The sequence below is a fragment of the Cryptomeria japonica genome, chromosome 9 (assembly GCF_030272615.1).
Source record: "Cryptomeria japonica chromosome 9, Sugi_1.0, whole genome shotgun sequence".
NCBI lineage: Eukaryota > Viridiplantae > Streptophyta > Pinopsida > Cupressales > Cupressaceae > Cryptomeria > Cryptomeria japonica.
This window is the reverse complement of record NC_081413.1, coordinates 376847024-376869668: the sequence shown is the minus strand read 5'-3', so window position 1 is coordinate 376869668 and position 22645 is coordinate 376847024. Positions and strand designations below refer to the sequence as shown.

At 36.0% G+C, this 22645-nt stretch overlaps 1 protein-coding gene across 8 annotated transcripts in view; it reads left to right on the top strand.

The window, feature by feature from the left end:
* Positions 1-22645, top strand: part of LOC131072578 (uncharacterized) — a 297628-nt gene that overhangs the window by 248485 nt on the left and 26498 nt on the right. For all 8 annotated transcript variants that reach the window (XM_058008822.2, XM_058008788.2, XM_058008781.2 and 5 more), the window contains one exon: positions 18935-19082. In XM_058008822.2, coding sequence (XP_057864805.1) covers positions 18935-19082 — 148 coding nt within the window. The remainder of the gene's footprint in view (positions 1-18934; positions 19083-22645) is intronic.

Genomic DNA, 22645 nt, shown 5'->3' with positions numbered 1-22645 from the left:
ACTTGATGCTGTTTATGCTGGATTCTCTTCTCTCCAGCATTATTTGCTGTCCTTTTCTGTTAGCAAAGACTCAGATGATGTCTTCTTATGGAAGAGTAATCCTAGGGGTACTTTTACTATTGCTTTTGCTTACAAAAAGATATCAACTCAACCCTATATGGACTAAAGTTTGGAATAGATTCCTCATTCCTAAAGTTAATATGTTTTTCTGGCTTGCCACTCATAACAAGATTCTCACTATTGATAACTTGGTCAGAAGAGGATTTATGATCCCTAATAGGTGTGAGTTATGTCAAAAAGAGGCCGAGTCTGTGGATCTTTTGCTCATTCACTGTTCTTTTACCTGGGAAATCTGGGGTAAAGTGTGGACACAATGGAAAGTTGATTGGGTTATGCAAAATAGTTTTAAGGAAGTCCTTTGGCATTGGATTTTCCCTACCAAGCTTCCCATCATCAAGACCCTTTGGTCCTTTCTTCTTCCTATGACCTATTGGCATATTTGGAAGGAGAGAAACAATATAATTTTTAGGGAGACTAAGTGTTCTTCTCAGGTGGTCTTTGAAAAGATTTGTAGGGCTGTTAAAGAAAACATCAACACCATTCACAAAAGCAACAAGCAGTGTAGTTATATTGATATGAATGATAATGATAAAAGGATTCTTACATAATGAAAATTATTGAATAGGGTTTGGAAGTCTGATCTGAAGAGTAGAAGAGATAATGTGGTTTGGAGGTTCCCTCCTCATGATTGGGTGAAGGTGAACTTTGATGGTGTAGCTAAAGGAAATCTAGGTAATGCTGGTGGGGGAGGTGTTATCAGAAATTCTCATGGCTTTTGTGTTGTTGCGATTGCTTCTCCCTTTGGAATTCAAAACAACCATGTTGCAAAAGCTCTGGCAATGTTAAAATGTCTTTAGCTTGCTCAAGGTTTCAATTTAAAAAAAAATTGGCTGGAGGAGGATTCCCTTAATATAATTCAGGTTATTAAAGGTATTAGTTCCCCTTCTTGGAATATCCAAAATATCATTGATAAGGCAAAAAAATTGTTAGATTCTTGTGATAGTGTGGTTATTACCCATACCTTTAGGGAAGGTAATAGGGTAGCCAATTTGTTAGCTAATGAGGGGGTCATTTTAGCGGAAGATGCTAATTATATCGGAGAGTCATCATGTAAGAACAAAGTTCGAGAGCAATTATTTTATGACAAGATCAATGGTACATATTAATCTCATCATTACCCTTTTTGGTTCGGACTTCAATGACAGAGTTTGGAGTGAGGCGGATTATCAGATGATGACCTGTCTCAAGTGTCGCATGAATGAGTATAGGTGTGAAAGGCCTTATCATATTAAGTACTGGGTTAATCTGCATGTTTTAAAGGGCTACTTGAAAAACAAGATAATTACCTTGGTTTTTGATTCCAGCTTCTCTGTTCTTCAGCATCTGGTTAGTTTGTGCTCCCCTGAGGGTTTCGATTTGAACTGCTTCTACGTTATGGGTGGAAATCTCAATCGTAATGAGCCCACCAGTTGTGATAGTTGGAAGGGTGAAAGGAAAATTTGGAGAAGGTTGCATAAAAACGGCTTCACTGATTATATGGAGAAATTGCATGCGAGCAAGAAGGCCGTTTCCTGTGGTTTTGCCAAGGGTTGGAAAAATAATAGAGTTACTCTGTTTGGTCAGACCTGGAGAGTGGATGAAGATTTGGTGGCCGAGGTGACTAGTTTGCAAAAGGACGGCATCAAGTTTTATAGAGATCGTAAGTTCTCGGTGGAAGCCATCAAAAATTTCCCCAAGAATGAAGAAGAAAGGGCTCGCCTTGCCAAAAAGGATAATATTTCCTATTATCTCCCTAGCTAGGTAAACTCTTTTTGGCAGAAAATGTTGAAAGTGTTAATGGAGTATCTTACTGTTGATGGTAGGTTCTCGATAGTCTATAATTATCACTTTGTTATCCTTAATCACTTTCGCCATGGTTCTAAGATATCTCTGCCCTTCTATTTGGCCTCCTCCCTTAATGACACTTTGGCTTACCATGCTAAGAAACCCAATTCCTACCCCATTGCCCACCAAGGTCTTATTCTGTTAATTTATGAGTATCTTATGGATAAAGTTAAGGCCAATAAGGATGATCCCCTTGTGGAGAGTGCCCATATCTCTGAGGATGATGACAGTTTTGAGGCTAATGAGGATTCTACCAATCCTCCCCCTAAAAAGAAATCGAGGGTTAGTAAGAAAGCTGAAGAAGACGCTAAAGAGACGGCTGATCCTGAGCAGGAGCAGGAGAAGGAGGTGGAGAAGGAGGCGAAGCATGAGCAGGAGAAGGAGGTGGGGCGTGAGAAAGGAGACAAGGATAATGAGCAGGGTAAAGAGGATTTTGATGAGTCAGAGGAGAAGGAGAGTCCCTATGACACGGACAACAGGGATGAGGTTCAGAATAATATGGAGGAGGGCAACCCTAGGCCTGAGGATTCTGCCCAGGACATGGAGGATGCGGATACTATTATGAATGCTGTTAGAAACAACTCTCTCGAAATGTTTAAGTTCCAGAAGTGGGTGGTTAATAATATTACCAACATTCAGGAAAAACAAAGAAAGCTGGAGCTCAAAATTGATAATGTGGTTAAGGATATTAATGATAAAGGAAAAGAGGAAAATTCTGAGGATAATAGTGAAGCAGAGGATGAAAAAGATATTCTTGACTGGTCGGAGGGTGAGATCATAAAGGGAGATGTGAAGCACCTGGAGGATGTGGTGAGGACTCTCAAAGAAAAGGGTGAGTCCAATTATGAACTGATAAACAACAGGGTTCAAAAAACCGAGAGTGCTCTAAGAAAAATCATGGAGCATAGCTTGGCTGCGATGAAGGTGACTTCCCAAAATATGAATGCAATGGTTGCCTGCCTAGAGAAGGATAAGCAGAACAAAGATACTGTGATTGTTGATGATGAGCCGGGTTCTAGTTCTGTCAAGCATTCTTCCAGACACAGAACTAGGCAAAATGCTAAAGAGTTGGAGTTGAAGACCAAAGGTAATCAACAGGTGTAGGAAAGCAAAGACCTTAAAGAGCAAGCAAATGCAATGATGATGCTTGTCAAGGATGCTGAGGAGACCATAAAGATTTTCCCCTAGATGTAGTTTTGTTTTAGGTGTGCCAGCCTCTCGCTGGTCTTTTGCTGTTCTTTTCTCTGGCTGTTGTCTTTTGTGCTGATCTTTTGCTGCCTTTCTTTCTTTGTTTTGTCCTTTCTTGCTTCTCTAATGCTTTTCTTTATGTTATGGAAGTAGGTTTCGGGTCCCTTAAAACCTGTTTTTCCTTAATCAAAAACAAGATAACGCTGATAAATATTTCCAAACTCAAATAACAATCATCTAAAATGTTAAATATTCAATTGCAATTTACAAAAGTACAATAGTATTGACCTTGATAGATTAAAAAATATTTGTAAAACCACTCAAACGCTTGGTGTGCACACATCAAGACAACTCTATATTCCTCGTGGATGCAAAAGATATGAGAGTATGATGGAAATGTCAGAATTGAAATAAGCTTGATTAATATAGTTCTAGATTGAGTACAAAAATCACCTTATAGACTTACAACATCTCACCCTTTACTTTCTAGTTGGCTTGATTCCTCTGCCAGGCATTCAAAGGTTGGCGTCTAATTTATTATGAGCTAGAGACAAGCCTGTTTACATTACTGGACATCTTCTATAGAGCTTGACGTCATTTTTAGTTAATGCAGTGCTTCCTTCCAATACCGAAATGCCTATTACCTGACTTCCAAACACCGTTGAGACCCTCTGGAATCTTCACGTCACTTTCAAAATGTCAACCACTTCCCATGTGACCTCCAGAAACTCAAATTGCAACTTCATAGTGTAAACACAACCTCCAAAATGCCATTCGTGACCCCTTTACTCTAGTCAATAATAATGTAGTTACAACAAATAATGGCATGGACCCCTTGAATGCAAATTCGACCTTACAACTATGGATATATTTGACCTTCAGATTAGCTATTATGACTTACCAAAACACTTGCATGACTCATGGAGTGTTTCTCAAGTCATGTTGCGCCCACATTACACTTGCTCTATCCAAAGTTACAACACACGACCCGATCACTTTGCCATTGGCGGCTCCAAGATAGTAAACAAATATATCATCCAAATTCTCACTTTTCCCATTTCAACCTGCTAGGAATCGTTCTCAAGTTCCCAAAATGAGAATATCGAATAATCTTTAAATTTGAAAACCTTAATGACAAATTTAAACACGTGCAACTCAAAAGCAAAATTATGGAGAAATTAATCTTCTATTTCTGCAAACTAAGATTGTATCTATTTCCATAGCACAAACTTCAACAAGTAAATTTTTAATACAACTAGGGAAGCTACCTGTTGATGTGTTTTTTAGGACACCTCAAACATAGAATAAATACCAAGTATTCTATCCTCTCTTGAACAAAGAAACCTCATATGCTATATGATGTGATGAAATGAGACAACTCCAAGGTTTACAATGTGAACAATCGACTTAATGCTCAGGATAGACTCAGTGATGCATGATGCAATAATTCTAGTAATCACAAAAGGAATTATGCTTATGAACACAAATGGAACGTGGAGTCTAATTGACTTTGGAAAATAAAGACAAAAGAGAGATAAGGGATAGAAAATCTAAGCTAACACCTAACAATGTAAGAAATGATTGTTGACTTGATGAAACCAAATCAAGCTTTGCTTCGCCATGAGGAAACAACTACACAAAGATGTTGCAATCTCCTAAGGATAAGCAAATGATTTTCATATCACTAATGCACACCAACGTCATGAACAATGAGCATAAAGTAATTGAAGTTAAGCTTTTAGATAAGTTCAATCTAACCATGCACTACAACTTGCAATCAACAAATTCCAAAAGGTATGAACATTAGGCTTCACCATTAATCAACAATAAGTTCTTCCATTCATCTAGTCAACAAATAGAACTTAAGAAGTAAAGACCATGCAACATGTTGAAAAAGCGCTCAAAATCCACCATATCTTCAATGAGAGTAGTATGTTTATTCCATCAAGCTTTGGCAACAATCTCCTTTCATCCTACTCTACTCTAACTCCTAATGATCTACTAACGGTCTATTCTTCTACTACTAAACTATTAACCCTTACAAATGAGAGAATTGAAGCTTGTATAGAAGTCTCGTTACATTTGAATGGCTCGAATTGATTCAAGATCAATGGCTGAGATTACATGACAAACCCCTAATTAGGGTTAGTTACAACTAACTCGCTTCAACCAATGAAATAATTACATTTTGATGGGCACGTCCTCCTTTGAACTTGAACCAATTAGGAATGAGGTTAGGTATATCGAATTTTGTTTCTTCCACATGTGTAGCTTGTTGATGAATCATGTACATTGAACCTAGACATGTTGACCTGATAGGTTGGTGATGAATGGATGCCAATTCATCATGGTTGTCTTGTAGATCATCACAAAGAAGTGTTTATGATTGAGCAATATCTCTTGATGCTCAACATTGTCCAAGTGCTCCTTGAGAAATGCGATGATGGGGTATATTCCTGAATCATATAATCTTTTTATGATCAAGCATCTAACTTTGCTTAACTCTTCTTAAACTATCATTCATCCTTGATCACATTTCACTTTTCTTCTTCATGTTTGGGAATTTTCTTTCTTCTTTTGATGCATTTCATCCTCGATCCTAAATTCTCTCATCTTCATGCTGTCTTGATGTATTAATTGCGAAGGAAATTCAAGATTGTTGTAAAATCCTCATCATCATTGCAATGTTGAATCTTGCTCTTGTTGCAATATCTGTCTTTGTCATCATCTTTCTCTTTCATTATGATGTCCTTGACCGTGATGTCTTTGATCTCCTTGCAGTAGTTGTAGAGCTCTTCATCATTATGTAATCCTACATGTGTAATGCTCCTGTTCTTTTGCATCATTGAATTCATCTCTAAGGTTGTGAAGTCCTTTGCATTGCTTGGAGTTTGACCTCAATCCTTTTACAGTATTGGGTCCTTGAACATCTTGATGTTGTAATGCTTCACATCAAACCTGAAAAACAAATACATTTTGAATCAAAACATTATAGAATGGATCAACATAAAATTAACACTTCACAATTCCCAAATCTGAAAATAAGACTTTAGGTCTAGAAAGTATGACTGTTTCAGATCTGGAAGATTATACTCAAAATGAAGCTACAGTTCTAAAGTTGAACAAATTAATGGTGAAATCTAGTTAAATCTGAATGCATATATTTTTCACCAATGTATTCTCCCAGGTTTGCACTCAATTTCACCCCAATCTGCACTTGTCAAATTTCAATTTCAGATCACTCATAACGTTCAATGAATGCTGGTAATTGTCTCTAACTGCTGATTACATTATTAACTTCATTCCTTTCGCTTTTCATGTCATAATCTCCAACCTCTGCATGTATATTTTGCTCAAGGAATTGTCCCTTGTATCTCACAACATCAACCTTTTCTTTCTGCTGTAAGTGTTTGTCTTCTCTTCTAATTTCATTTTAATAGTTCTGGAACACCTGAAAATTGTCTAGAAAGAATGCCACAAATCTGGAAAATACTCAAGAAAAAATTACTCAAGTCTGGGTATGAATGACTTGCTTTTTCCAGAATATTGCCTCTGCGTACAGCTATCTTCTTTCAATTATTAACATCAGAGCTTTCTTAACTTGTGGGAGACTCAACTTTGCACTTGTTTCGCTTGAATTTAAATTTTTCCTTACTGCTGTAGATTGCACCTTATTCTGCTCCTACCCACTAAGTTCGCATCTGCTTCTCGTTGAATTGATTTAGAAACAAGTTTTGGTTTCATCCTTTATATGTCTTATGAAACACCTTAGCTTTTCACAAAAAGGGTCAACCAAGGGTCTATTCTCTTTTGTTTCTTCACATGTTTTGCAATCTAGGTCGGCCCTAACCTACATCTCACTTTGTCTCACACGTTTTGTCTTCTAAGGTTTAGGTCGGCTGCTTTATGTCTTTTTACACACTTCATTATTTTTTCTTTCTTGCAATAAGAATAGGTTGGCCTTCACACGTTTCACTTTGAGAGGGGTTAGGAGGCTATCTAACAATGTTGCGTGATGAGCATTTGCAATCATTGGCGGACTTTAGGGAGGCATCAACAATCCTGAGCTGGATTCAAGGTTTTCTCTACACTCAACATTGGTGGATGTAGGGAGTGCTTCAACATTTTTTTCAATTTTGGAATTTTCAACCTATCACCCAATGGTGGACTTTCAAGGATGCGCAACAATTTCTCTTACTCACTTCAATCAAACAACCTAAAGGGCTTACCAACATTTTGCAACTTCAACAATAACCTGCCTTCACATGATGGCGGACTTAAGAAGGAGTTCAACGATTTTTTACTGGCATAAATCATAATGTCCGCTCTTAGCTCATTCTTGTTTTTGATGGTTTATCCTATTATTTTGGCCCTCGTAGGCTAAAGCAGATGGTTAGAGGGCCTTGGTGGGCAGTTGGCAGAGCGTTCTCTTCTTCGGAACAAAGTTTAGTTCGGAATTGGCCTTCGTTTGAATCAATTTTACACACTTACTATTTATAGTAAGTCAGCGGTTGATTGAGAGGGACCCTTACTATTTTTAGAAAGGTGGTTAGATGCACAGTGGAAACAATGGTTAACTCCCAAGTTCAGATGGAATTGAGAAATAATGATTATTTGTGGAGTTATGTTATTTAATTATTAATAAAGTGATTATTTAAATAATAATAATTATTAAAGTGCAATTATTAAGTTTCAAATTCACTTTATGTCTAATGGGGCCATGACCCTCAAAAAGGTCACTCAAAGTATATTAAATATCATTAAATGATTTAAATGAGACTTCTAGATGGGGTCGAGTTAATTGGAGATATAAAGGCCATCGAAAAGTAAATGAAGGCATCATTTGATCATTTTATACTTGTACGTTTGGAGAGCTCTTCTCTTGGAGAAGGAACCATAGGGTTTCTGCTTATTCGGCATTGGAGAGTGTAGCTTCTTCATTGTATCAGCATTCTGAGGTTGTGAGATATCAGCTAAAGATTGCTTAACTGTTGGCTTCATCAAGAGGTCAAGTTCGAGCTTAATGGTGAAAGATTATCCAAGTTGTTTGAGCAGCTAGAAGGGTTTCGAAGAGAAGATTGAAAGAGACATCATTGGAAGGCCATGCTTTTGCATCTAAACAATCTTCAACACATCCACGTGGAAGTTTACAATCTGCTTCAAGATTTACAGGTTCATTCTCTTACTAGTTTGCATATAGTTAACTCAGTTAAATCAATGCTGAGGCAGCCGTGTAATTGTTTCATCAAATAATCTTCCATTGTAATCAATCTTGGCTTGGTATGCTGAGACTTGGCAATCCACTTGTAATTAGGTTTATTGAGTTTAGTATGCAAGACATCTGTTTGTCTTAATGCATTATTGCTGCAACATCATATGGGTATTAGTTTCAGTCATAATAAGTTTGCATGCCAACCATTTGTGATAATGCCTATACATTTTCAGTCAATATAATCAGTCTGAAGGCTGCAATAAAGGAGTTTGGAGTTGCATTGAAGTGTTTGCAAAAATACTCTCTTGCTGTAGGTGTTTATTTACTTTGGTAGGTTGCTTGCCAAGTGTTTCATTAATGCCCTTTGGCTGTAGTGGCACATCAGCTATAGAATTGCATATATCTTGCATTGCATCCTCATTTCATTTCAGTCATTTGCATATGTTCTTTGAGCCTATTGAATGCATGTTATCATTATCTTTGTTCAAAATACCGAAATAATCATCAATCAGCAAGTTCAGACCTTGTGTGCAAAGTGTTTGACAATATTCCTTGGATTTTAAATCAGCAAAACAGGGGCAGATCCCTAAGGGATACTACATAAATCTGAGTCTCAGCAACATTGCAATGGAGAAATTGACCCTTGTTCAACAATTTGCACTCCATATAATGGCGGAGATTAGAGGGTCATCAACATTTTCACTACCAGCCATAAACTCTCAAAGGCAGAATTAAGCCCTTCAACAACAATTTTGACAACTTGATGGCGGACTTAGAGGGTGATTCAACAATTTTTTCTCACCTGAATGATAGACTTTGAGGTATGTTTAACAAATTCAAATGCAAGTCAAGAAGATTGGCAGACTTAGCATGTGATCTTACAATTGCACTCTTCAAAGACTGGTGAAAATCAAGCTCTCAACGACAATTTTGTTGATTTTCACTTTTAACTTGTAATTTACCTTGGTGGACTTGAATCCTCCTTCAACACCCTTGTTGATCTAACCTTGCAGTCAATTGGCGGAATTCTACCCTTGTCTTTGAATTCGATCAAAAAATGCAAGTAAATTGACATTCTTAATTCTGAAATTACAAAGAGATTTAACAATTTGTGGTGGAAATCGGGGTTCCTTTAACATTTTGATCATCACTTTCATCAAAAAATTGCAAATCTTAACAATCGCAAGTGAAGTTTATGGGATCTCTCAAAATTGTTGATTAATATCAACATTTTAATTGAAATTGGAAGCAATGCAACATTTGTTTCAACATTTCTGTGGGGTTATGCAACATTTTGTAATGAAAATGTAATGTTGTACATCATGTAACGCAACAATTTTGTGCAACTTTGCAAATTTTTTGAGTGAAAATTTGATTTAATGCAACAATTTCACATTCACAATCTTGTTCTTTCAACTTCACACTTTGCATTATTACTTTCAATTCATCATTCACATCCTTGCAATGATTTCACAATTTCAACCTCAAAACCCCTAGGACTTGACAAAAATCAAAATCCTACTCACTCTAAGGCCCGAGACTTTGAAAATCACTACGAAGCTAAACAAACTAAGCAAAACAAGTGCACTAAGAAAGCGAAAAAGTGGGGGTCCCTATTTGCAATGGGGCGATGTTTGGTAACGTTACAACACTAATTTTATCTAGCATAAAATACAAAAAATCTCACTTTCACCAGATGCAATTTTTGAGTGAAATGCTCCAATGGAATCTGAGGGTTTTGTCTTGAAATTCCAAATCGTCAATTCGCGTGTGAAATTTGAATTACTCGACCTACAAATCGGCTAGGACAGATCTTTCGCTACCAAAACCAATCTCCATTGTTGGGGTTAACATCCCAAGGTTGGAAAGCTAATCAACAACTCAAATTGCCACGAAGGTTTCATCCAAATGTGTTGTCTCAAATTTCAATTTTTGAATTTTCAAAAAATAGGCAACCCCTACTAATTTTTACTCAAAAGTTGTATTTTTGTTCTCCAAGGCATGTTTTACGAGGTTTAAAACTCATATTTGTTAATCTCAAATCATTAGTGGGTGTGCTTGTCATTGTTGTTCAAGTTTTGGTTGGTTTTTGCTTTCATTTTCCTAGGTTTTTGTGCAATTTCGGGTTTTGAGCTCCTCACTGCAAGTAGGAACTTTTGCACTCACAACAAGTAGGAACTTTTTGCACTCGCTGCAAGTAGGAACTTTTTGGTGTCATTGCAAGTAAGTCTCTTGCAACTTGCAATGGGGGTTCCAAGGCCCGATTGCAAGTAAGTCTCTTGCAACTTGCAATGGGGGTTGCAAGACCTGATTGCAAGTCTCTTGCAACTTGCAATCGGGATTCCAAGACCCGATTGCAAGTATGAAGGTGCTCCTGAATAAATTACTTAGAATCGGGTTTCCAGGACAAGGAAATAATATTTAATTAAATCACTTATGACTCCAATACTGATTATCAACAAAAACCAAGATGAAGCTAAGCAATGAAGACCACTGAACTGTTGCAAGATCAGGACCCTGTCCAAACTGCCAAAAATAGAAATGCTCCATACTGACACTTACTAAAAATAGTAAGTCATGAAATACTCCTCTGAAAAGTATGATCTTCGCAGCTAGAGAAAGAGCTTGGAAAGCTCAAGAAGACAGCATCATCCAATCAGCCAAACCCTAACTTACTAAAAATAGTAAGTTCTCACTTCACCAAAGAATCCAATGCATGTTATGCCACCCAGGAGTTCATAAAAAACCCAGAAGGAAACCATAGATAGAATTGAAGAATTCCCTCCTGATAAACCCTAAAAAGCTCGTCCAAAACTCCACCAAAGTTGGAAACCCTAATTCCCCTTAAAGTTTATTTATTTAATTATTAAATTATTTTCTATACATCCACCCAAATTACAGAAAATACAAAAAATGTTCAAAGGTGAATTTTGACATGGCAACCCACTCAGCAGCTCACTAGAGATCCAACTCAATAAATTTTACACTTTCCAAAATTAGAATATTCTTCCAAGAAGCTTGTAGTGCACTTGAAATGGCAATATTATATCTAAAAAACATCAATGAACTCAACTTGATCTCTTGAACACAATGCAAATATGTGAATTACATTCCAGAAAGATTGGCACTCTCTAAAAAAACTAGAGCTAACTGTGCTGTTGGAGTGACCAAAAATTGGGACATTACATGAAGTCTTTTGCTTGATGCTCTACTATTTGTGATAATCAAATCCACTAAAGTTAGTACATCATATACCCATATAAGGCCTTGAATGGTGTTATACTAACGAACATATGATGTGAAGTATTATAGCAATTCTCTTCGAGATAGAGCCATTTGATTTACGTTGTTTTCAGTCCTACTACTTAATTCTTCAATTACTCTTCAATCCATTTATTCACATTCTCTTTTTTCCCATCTATTTCGAGGTGATAACTAGTGCAAAGTGTCAATTCGGTTTGTGCCAAGCGAAAGAGCTTCTACCAAAATAAACTAAGAAAAGAGTGTCATCACATAGCCTCAACATGGGTTATCCTGGCAGTCTCTCTAGACCCCGACCCCCATTTTACAACTCATGTGGAACCGAACAATTCTTAGGCAACCTATGAACCTTGAATATTTCTTTAAAAAACAAATCAGTCAATTGCGGTGCCTTGAACACCAAAAGTATAGCAAACAAATAATCATATTTTGTGAGTCTATCAACTACAACAAATATAGAATTTTTACCTTAAACTCTTTGGAAGTTGGTTATAAAGTCCATAGAGACGCTCTCCCATTTTTTGTTGGGAATTAGTAACGGCTGCAACAAACTATCTAGAAACATTTGCCTTTTTTTTTTTTTGGCATGTAATATGCTCTTTGATGTTTTTGAGGACATCTCCCTTGGCATGTAATTTGCTCTATTAAATTAATGATGCTATTGTTGGAAAGAAATGTAGGTCGTTATATACAAAGGAGGGTAGAATATACTTGATGGGTTAAATAAAAGTGACAAAAATGGGCTAATGCCAGCCGCTAGTCGTAAATAATGATGCAGGGAAAAGTTGAAGTTTGTTCTCTAAGCCACAACCACTATTTTTGACGAGTTATAACCCTCAAATGTGTTGCTGCCTTAATTCACCATGCATAGTTAATACCTTGTCATTGCAGAGGTAGGAAGCCTTCATCTTTGGGTTAGACGTGGTAAACAACAATAGAAATTGGAGCTTGTGAGAGTGCAAGACTAATTGAAGTTGGAGTAGATATAAAACTATTAACCAGTGAAAAATCAAACCTGGGAGAAATACCAAACCAACCCATAGAAGGTTACAGCAAGCCTGTGCAGGAATAGTGTCTATATCGACCCACAAAAGCTCATAAATATATTTGTTGTTCTGCAATTGTAATCAAATGTCTTTATGCTTAGTCTGCAAAATTTATGTTTGACAAAGTTTGAGCAAATTGCATTCATGTTTGATGTTACTACTTCCATTGTTTTTGAAAGATGTCGTTTACTGATTGGCACAATCTCACAGGTTTGTTTAAATAAAATTCTTTGATCAGCGTGTAGATGTTTTGGGTTTGAAGAGTTTTTGAGGATAAGTTGCGTGTTGTTGACTTTTAGAATGTTGCACAATAGATTCAATACAAATAGAAAACTAAATAATTCTGAAAATTGAAAATCAGAACTCTGATTTTTATTATAGCAGTGCAATTTGATAAGGAAAGACAATTAATTTTGGCTCAAGGTGCAAATTTGCATACCAGGAGTCCAAAGCTTGCCTAGTTGAGCCTCCTTAATTGATTGAACTTCAATACTTGCTGATGTGTGAGGTCCCAGAGTGTGGAATTAGCTCCAAAAGACTTTATTGACTCTAAAATGAATTACCAAAAACAATTGGAGAAGAACTAAGCAGACCCAGATTGATTTCCAAAACCTTGCCAGGAGAAGTCACCCAATTTGACCTTTTTTTTCCCAATAAATTGCATATGTAGCTCAAATGAGATATGGATTCTCTGAAATAACCACTAATTTGCCTTAATCCAATCCCAACAATGAATTCCCAGGCAAAAGTTGATTCCAAAACCCTCCTGTTTATTTATTTTATCTCCCAGGCTAGCTAGAATGGTACAGTCTAGCCGAGAAAGTACGGCTGGCCCCAAATGTGCACAATTTTCACTGAAAAGTCTCTTATTCCTGCTCAGATCTGAAAATCAGACCCTAATGATGTTGTATTACTCCAATTAGCTCTTGAATTTGGTTCTAATAGCCTGATAAGAGCTTCCTCTTCTGAACACATTGCTGATTGGTGCAAGGGATTTCGTCCTATCACCAAGAAATGGAGATTTTCGTCCCCAATTTCACTCCAAAACTCTGTCAAACTCGTTGCAGACCTGTAGAAGATAATATTCTCTCAAAAAATAGACAATTCCATGCCAGAATGATTGTCAAATTCACTTTTTATTTCAGCCCTAACCCTAATTTCGAATTAGGGTTTTTTCTCCCCTTTTATTAATAAAATAACTTTATTTTATTTATGCCTCCTTATAAAAAACAAACCACAAGGGGCCTCCATTATTTTAATTTGGCCCTCTCATTATTATAATAATATTTGCTAAAATGCCGAGGTAAGAGGGCCAATGAATTATTATAACTTATTTCCCCATAAAGTGATTATAATATCACTTTATTATTATTTAATTAAATCCAAACTTAGGAAATATTAAAATATTTCCTTAGTTACTAATAAAATGAGATTCGGGGCTCAAATTGGAATTCCGTTTGAAGTTCTATGATCACTACTGACGACTAAACCCCTGCAGGCTGACTAGCAGTTGCTCCTAAAAAATAGGAACCTCGCTGAAAGTGCCAGAAACTGTCCGAGAGGCTCCTGCTCAACTCCGTGGTCCTCGAGTGGTAAACCTATTAACTGCCAGTCCTCACTAAAAAATAGGAGACCTCCCTAAAAAGTAGGAACTCTCATCTGAAGGCTCAAAATGGCTCATAGAGCCCCCACAAAGCTCTATGCTCCTCAAAATGAGTCCCCTAACCATATGGTTGACCTATGGAAACTCGAGTGAAAGGTCAAACCTCTGCTAATTTCCTATTGCCTAGAAAAGGGGACATTACAATCCTCCCTTCTCGAAGATTGCTTGCCCTCAAGAAATCTGCACCTGCACGTTGAAAACCAATTCCTGGATCCCATATCAATCTGATAAATGTTGCTTCACCCAACTGCTACGCTACTCTGATATAAACATCTGTATACCCAAAGTGAAACAACTCATCATGGATCCACTGAATAAATTGCACCACACATGTCAATACCAGGATCCCAAATCTTTGCACTGTCATATCCATCCATCATGTCAATACTCATTATGCTGTTGTTGTGAACCTGGACATCATTTAACCAGCTAAGAACTTCACTCCAATTGAAGCCAAAAGTACCTCCAACCTTTATTGGTGATAGGAATCCATCAATGAGCCAATTTCCAACAAAGAAAGTGTGTTGAATATTTTTCCAAGACCTCCAAACAGCTGTTGTAACTTTACCTTTTGTGTCAGTCAAGGATAACTCATTAGTGGCTGGTCCACTATGAGCCTCATTATCAATTCCATTACCACCATTTAGAAAATAACCAATATCAGCTGAAAAATCAGAATTAGATAGCTCTTGTTCCTCCTTACCAATATGGTGATGAGTGTCATGAATGTGCTGAAGTTGAAGCTTGGCTTTGTGAGCTATCAACTTGGCTTGCCTAGCTCTTGCTAACCTGCCTAGCTCTTGCTTTGGCAATGCTCTATATTTGCTGCTCCAAAGTACACAAAAATCTGATTTAGGATAGGTTGTATCATTGACATCATCATAACCCATGTTTGCACCATGTGTACTCTCAAATATAGAATGCAAAACACTGTTCTTTTCTTGACCAAAGGCTGCCATATCTTGAGGAAGAGAAGTTATGTGACTGTGGTTATGAACTTCGGAATTATGGTCATACCTTGGTGGCAAATCTTCAATTGATACAAGCATGTTTTTCTTGTAATATTTGTCAAAAGATTCAGTAGCCTTGACCTCCTCAGGTTCACTTAAATATTCATCAAAGATTATAATAACCTCCTCATTCACAGGAATAGTCAATCTTGACGAATTTTGATATTCCTGAAATGTTAGAAGATTCTTCCTCTTTTGATATCTGTTATACCACTTAGCAATTTTAGTGGCTGCTAATTCATTTTCCCACCCTTCCATTTGTGATGTCCCCATCAGAATAGTCAGAAAATGGCAATGCCCGCTTTAAAATAGAATTTAATAATAAATAATAATACAATTAAAATATAAATATATATAATCAAATAAATGAATAAAACAAACTAAATAAAATCTTAATGATAATAATAAACAGGATTTAATATATAATTTATATTTATTAAATATTTATTTATTTATATTATTATTTGATTAATATTTATTACTATTTATTGATCATAATATCCTGAAATATCCAAATAAAATAAATTAGCATTATATTATAAACGTCAACATCATTCAAGAATATTAAACAATAAATATTATCAATGTTTATTTATTATTTAATATTTACCTAATTAATTAATATTTATTAAATATTATCTAATGCTATTATTAATTTATTATTATTATCAATTAATAAATACTAAGGTAGCCTGTTTAAATTACCAAGAGGTGCGATTTAGCACAACGAGGCAAGTCGCTTTTATATACGAAAATCTACGATGAATAAAAGAAGGATTTTGGTTAGAAAAGAGGAAAAGACGAAACAGCTATGCAATGATGAATGAAAAGTCACGACTCTAATAGAAGGACATACGAAAGATATATAAGACATTTCTGAATCATTTGAAGGAGGAGGAAAAAAGGGGAAGACTTCAAGAAAACAGTGATAACTATAGCTAACAAGGGATAAATGTGGATGTCGGGCAGTAATAAAAGACAATGTTTATGATATCATAGGAGCATCATTTATAATTATGTTGTGTTGTGGAGCAGATTATAAAGGTAGGAATACCACGTGTTGGGGGTCTTGGATCTGACAGATATCAGAATTAAAATAAAGAGACTTCAATAGAAGTTTAGATTTATTAGTATTGGAATAAGCTTGCCAAAGTGTTTTGGGGTCCACGCAATGATTATTCAAGATTTCCATAAATAAACAATTCTCAAACAATGTCTGTAGCAATTAGAAAGGTTTGGAGATTCCACAATTATTTTGTGTTTTTAGCAACAGCTCCTCTAAACAGGATGGGACCCACTTGGAAGGCTTAAAAGTATTGGATAAATGCAGAGAAATATGTGAGAGTAAAATAAAAGAATATAATATTTAGAGGATGGATATTCCACAAATATAATATCATATAAAAGGAAAGTTTTTGTGGTGACAATAAAAATAGAATTATATTAAGGATCAATGAGCAGATATATGAAAAAGACTTCCGCAGATCTATGAATACTTGGTGAAGCAGATTATGAAGGGTTCATGGGCTGATTTGGTGGTTAAGATTGAAACATATTTATGAAGAGTTATAGGAGACTTTGAGCTGACCAAATAGCAGATTTACAATTTCAACAACAATAGAATAAACAAATGAAGATAATTTATGGTCAAATGATAGCAGGTTGAAAGAGAGAACTATTGCACAAGTTATGAAGAATCTAATTTATTATGGTTCCAAATTGGAGGTTCAGTTGAGCAGAAGCAATGTATAAAGGCATATATCTCAAGTACACAAATCAGAGAAAGTTATCAAGATAAGTCCTATCCTTGAACCATTCTTAAAACTTTAAGTTAAATATCATAATAAAATGTCTTCAGTTTGGGTAATTTTTGTATTACAGTTCTCATCTTAAGTTGTAATTGTTGTTTCAGGATTAAATTAAGGAAATGTCCAAATGGGGACATTACACCATTTTTGTAACCATCCCTTAGCATACCACAGGCTGGAAGGTTCGATGCTCTGATACCACTGAAAGATGTCATTTAGGACTATGCTCAAATCTGATTGGTTTGTTGCAAATTGAATCTTTGACCAGCGAGAATTTTGTTTGAAGTTTTTGACAATTTTGAGGTTTCTATGGTTTTTTGCTTGTTTGATGAGTGATGCAGAATGATAAAATATGCAAATTACAAACTGAAATTTTGACTGGAACTGAATTGCAAAATTCTGATTTATTTGTAGCTAACAATAATTTCAAAGAATAAATAAATACTGACATTCAAAGCCAAACTAACATACCAGGTGTCCAAAGCTTGCCTGGTAAGGCTTATTTATTTGACTGAATTGCAATAAATGATGCTACAGGTGCTTCCAGGATGAACTAACAGCACCAATGTGTTTTATTTGTCCCTATAAGAATTACCAAAAACAAATATTGCACAAATAGATGAAATTGCTGCTGTTTCCCTCAGGCCTCCAAGAGACTTCACTGAAAATGGTCAATTTTCCCCATAAAGTGATTATAATATCACTTTATTATTATTTTATCCAAACTTAGGAAATATTAAAATATTTCCTTATTAATTAATAAAATGAGATTCGGGGCTTAGATTGGAATTTCGTCTGAAGTTCTATGATCACTGTTGATGACTGAACCCCTGTAGGCTGACTGGCAGTTCCTCCTAAAAAATAGGAACTTCGCTCAAACTGCCAGAAACTGTCCGAGAGGCTCCTGCTCAACTCTGTGGTCCTCGAGTGGTCAATCTGTTAACTGCTAGTTCTCCCTAAAAAATAGGAGACCTTCCTAAAAAGTAGGAAATGTCATCTGAAGGCTCAAAATGGCTCATAGAGCCCCTACAAAGATCTATGCTCCTCAAAATGAGTCCCCTAACCATCTGGTTGACCTACGTAAACTCGAGTGAAAGGTCAAACCTCTACTAATTTCTTGTCATCTAGAAAGGGGACATTACAGTTTCCTTTTACATTTATACATTTTTGTCAAACATTAAACACTCACCCAACGAAACAAGTAATTAGATGTGCTCATTTCATTGTCTCCTACCATCTCCTAAAAAATGGATGTGATGGAACATAGAAAACAAGCAATCACCATCAAAAGCTTTCCAAAATTTGAATGAAGCTAGACTGGTGAGGGAAGTTGTTTGATTTTCTTTGAACTTTCCATCTTCATACACTAAATAGTCTTATCAACGGTTTATTAGTTTGTTTCTTAAAGGGGCAAACGCTTTTGATTTGGAGCTATGAACCGGTGAGCTCACAAATGGGGGACCTCATCCCCAATACAAGTATTCAACAATAACAACCTAGTGGGGTTTGAACCTTGATGGCAAGAACAACAACGACACAACTTAGCCATCACACCATGCCAATACCGGCAACTGTTTATTAGTTATTGTTGGATATCCTTTATTGTTTTTTAATTCCAATGTTACAATTAAGATCCATGTAAAAGAAAGTAAATCTTTTTCTTTTCTCAAAAGCATTGTTCTATTAGCATTACATATTTTTGTTTTGCTATATTATATTTAAGATACAGAGATCTTGTCATTTTGTTTTTTCACATAGGATTCTCCCCAGTGTGTGTCTAATAAAGTATCTCGATTTTGCAGGCTACCAATTCTTTGTGCAGGATTGAGTTCTCTTGCTGGTTTAGTGGGTCTGTTCCCTTCCAGGTTTAATAGAGGCCTTATTAAACGTTTAGTGGGGCGTACATGGTCTTCTGATGCAGTTCATGTTGCATCCACTTATCTACTTCGGGTAAGCCTGTCTCTTATATTTTTGGATTTTCTGCCTTGAGTGATCTACAGATAATATGCATGGTTTATTGGTTATCCATTAAAAGATATTTCTTTTAAAATGATTTAATTACTAATTTAAATCAATGCATAATGTAGCATAGTGCTGAGTAATGAGAAACATGAATATTTGCATAGAGTAAATTGAATGCGTTAGTTTTCATTTTTGATAGATATAATAGATTCCATAAAATTTGTTTGGTTATTTGTATAGCATATAGGTTTTTGCAACTTGTCTTGCTAGAAAAGTTAATTACTAGCTTATGGATTTTATCTTGCCATTTGCATTATACTTCATGATTCATTTTATTTTAGATAACATATTAATTTAGTTGCTTGGACAGAACAATGCTAATATTATTGTGGTCTCTTATCATAATTGGTATGCCTTACATTAGGTATGATTGTCCAACATTGTTGATAGTGATCTCAGTGCTTGATGAAACACATTAACAAGCAGTCAGACTTTAGCCATTAGACAAGGATAAAAATACATTCTTTGACTCAACTTTTTTGAGTCACGTAGATGGTATTTCTAGGCAAGACATCTTTATATTACTCTATCCATGAAGGACAAAATAGAGAGCAGCCTGAAACAGATGACAAGTTGATTTGTAAATGAAAAATCATGTTATTAGGAAAACAACTATTCACATCCTCACATTTACTAATTAGTATAATTTTGCTTCAAATGTTATCGTACAGGGATTTGTGGTCACTCAAAATCAAACTATGCTCTATCAATTGACCACGTGGAATTAAGTGCACATTGCACGTCTTTAAATACCATAATATTGCAACATGCTGCACAATGTGTGATGTCCCCATCTTTGACCTAGAAAGTTAACAATCATTAAAATAAGGAGTGGCAGACCTTGAGCACCTATAGCTAGTCAGTAGGAAGTCAGAAGTAAATGTACATAACAAATAGATATCTAGAGTAAAAAGATATGTGGAAAATCGTGAAGTGTTATGAATAAGACAATTTTCCTTAATAACATTATGAGATATAAGGAGAAGGCAGAATCCAAGATGAAGGATCATCATACCAAGTTAGGAATGCATCTCCATTGGATTAAGAAGATACAAGTATCGGACAGATGATGATTACAAAGAGGTTATGAGCTAATCAGCTATAGACATGAAGTCAAGTATTGAGCATTGACCATAAGTAATCAACTACTTCAGATCAATTAAGGTCTAGCAAAGATTCATCCAATGAAGGACAATAGTGTTTATGAATCCTTTCAAGACCAATTGCATACACCAATGGAGGAAACCTGCTAAAAATTGCATCTTAATCATCATACAAATGTGAAGATTCATGAATAATGATTCTATTGCAGACCACTAATTAGTAATTGGGTTTGTAAGACTTGTGCAAGAAAAGGGACGAGAAAAGACTAGAAACACCAATTTTCAATCAACTGAGACAAGTGTTGACTCAGCATCAATGGTTGATAAGGAACAACAATTATATCAAGGAAGGATAGATATGATTACAAGAAGATCAATTAATGTTGATAGAATGGACAGATCGACTCAGTATGAGAAGGATCTTTATTATACTCGACATGGAGGAAGAGTAATGATGATCGCAGTGAGTTGTATAAGAATATTTAATCGATATTATGCAACACTAAGATTATCGAACATGATCTAATTGATATTGCTAGGAAGAGACACGATGTTAATTATTTGTCAACATGGGGATTAATCGATAGTCATGAGATAATAAAGGGTGTGATTGAGCATTAGATGTTTATCATGTACAAACCAATTTGGATTATGAATGCAGTTATTAGTAATTGTCATGAAGTGGTGTGATTAGTACCAACAAAAAGAGTTGGTAATAAGACATGTCTTTTGGAATGCAACTCATCATTCCATTTACAAGATATAAGAAGGCATTCAAAATCATTCAACCAGTAGCATTGATTTTGGAACCTATTGTGACCTAATTCACACATCGCCCCATTGCAAATGGGGACCCCCAGTTGTTTTCTTTTTAGGGTTTTGTCCTAGCTCTGCAGTTTCATAGATCCAATTTTTGAGTGAGTTTTTGAATTAGACTTTTTGAAGGTCATCCTAAGCCAAATTGAGGAATCATGCTCAAAATCATGTATGAACGTTGTCAAAGTGCTTAGAAGGTCTAAAGGACGAGGATCACAATTGCTTTGGTCATTTTTGACAACTTTCTATTTTTAGAAATTTCTACTTTTTGCTTTTTTCTGCTTTTTTTAAAGTGACATATGGGTTTTGTTCCTCAGGTCATTTCATCTCTACCCATGTTGTCGAAATTTGAAAATTTTGTCTCTAGGTATAAAAAGAAGGGCTTCAAAATTTTTGCTTTTTTCTAAGATTAGGGTTTTGTTCTTTAGGTCATATCAGTCCTGCCCATGTCTTCAGATTCGATAAATTTTGATTCTAAGTATAAAAAGCAAGGGTTTTCTTTTTTTGTTTTTTTCCGAGATTAGGGTTTTGATCTTAATGCCAAATTATTACTACCCATGTTCTCAGATTTGAAAAATTACATCTTTAAGGGTAAAAAGCAAAATGCAAACCCTAATTAGGGTTTTGTTCAAGAAGATTATCCATATGATGAGTGCCCATGTTCTCAGATTTCAAAAATTAGGTCTCCAAGTGCAAAAAGCAAAATGGAAACCCTAATTAGGGTTTCGTTCTGTTGTGACCATTTTACACATTGCCCCATTAGGATGGGGACCACCTCTTTTTCTTGGGTTTTGTTTTCCCTTAGCTAGGTTTTTTCTCTGCTTGTTAGGTGTTTTGAGTGAGTGAGTGGTCGCCTGGGCTGGGTAGATTAGGGTTTCCTTCAAAGCTGAGTGAAGCTTGGTTTTAGGAAGTCATTTGTTGTCTGCCTTGAGCCCTAGGTTGTCTTAGAAGGGTTTTACCTTTCGAGAAAGTAAAGATGGATAGATCAAGTGAAAGAGATGAAATGTCTTAGGTCAGGGTAGGTCAGATGTTTTCCTCCAGGTCAGAGTCAATTAAGCAGAGTCAGTGGCTAAGGGGAGAGTCAGGAGGCGATTTCAGGAATTGATGAGCAAATTCACTTGATGATGATTGAAGAAGTCTTGAAAAGTTATATCCAAGGCAAGGAAAGGATGTTTGAGGTATGGAATGAGCTTAAGGATGAGTTTCGCTCCTGACCCTTCCAAAGGGTCCAAGGCGAAATTCATATTTCCTCTGCTCTACTCCTTGTCTTGACCTAGTTTGAAACTTATACTGCTTGGTGTGGAGGGCTCGAATGCATATTTGCCTTAGGAAGAAGGTTTGTACAACAGAAAGATGGAAATTATGCCTGGAGGAGGAAATTCGCTCCTGACCCTTCCAAAGGGTCCAAGGCGAAATCCTCATCTAGCCCTTTGTTTTTGCCCAAGGCATTGGAAAGGTCTTGTTTCAAAGCGACAAGTAGACATAAGGATGATAAGGAGAGGTGAATTTAACCAAGTTTGAAGGTGAATTGAGTAGGAAAGAGGTGTGAAATCAAGCAAAACAAGATTTTCA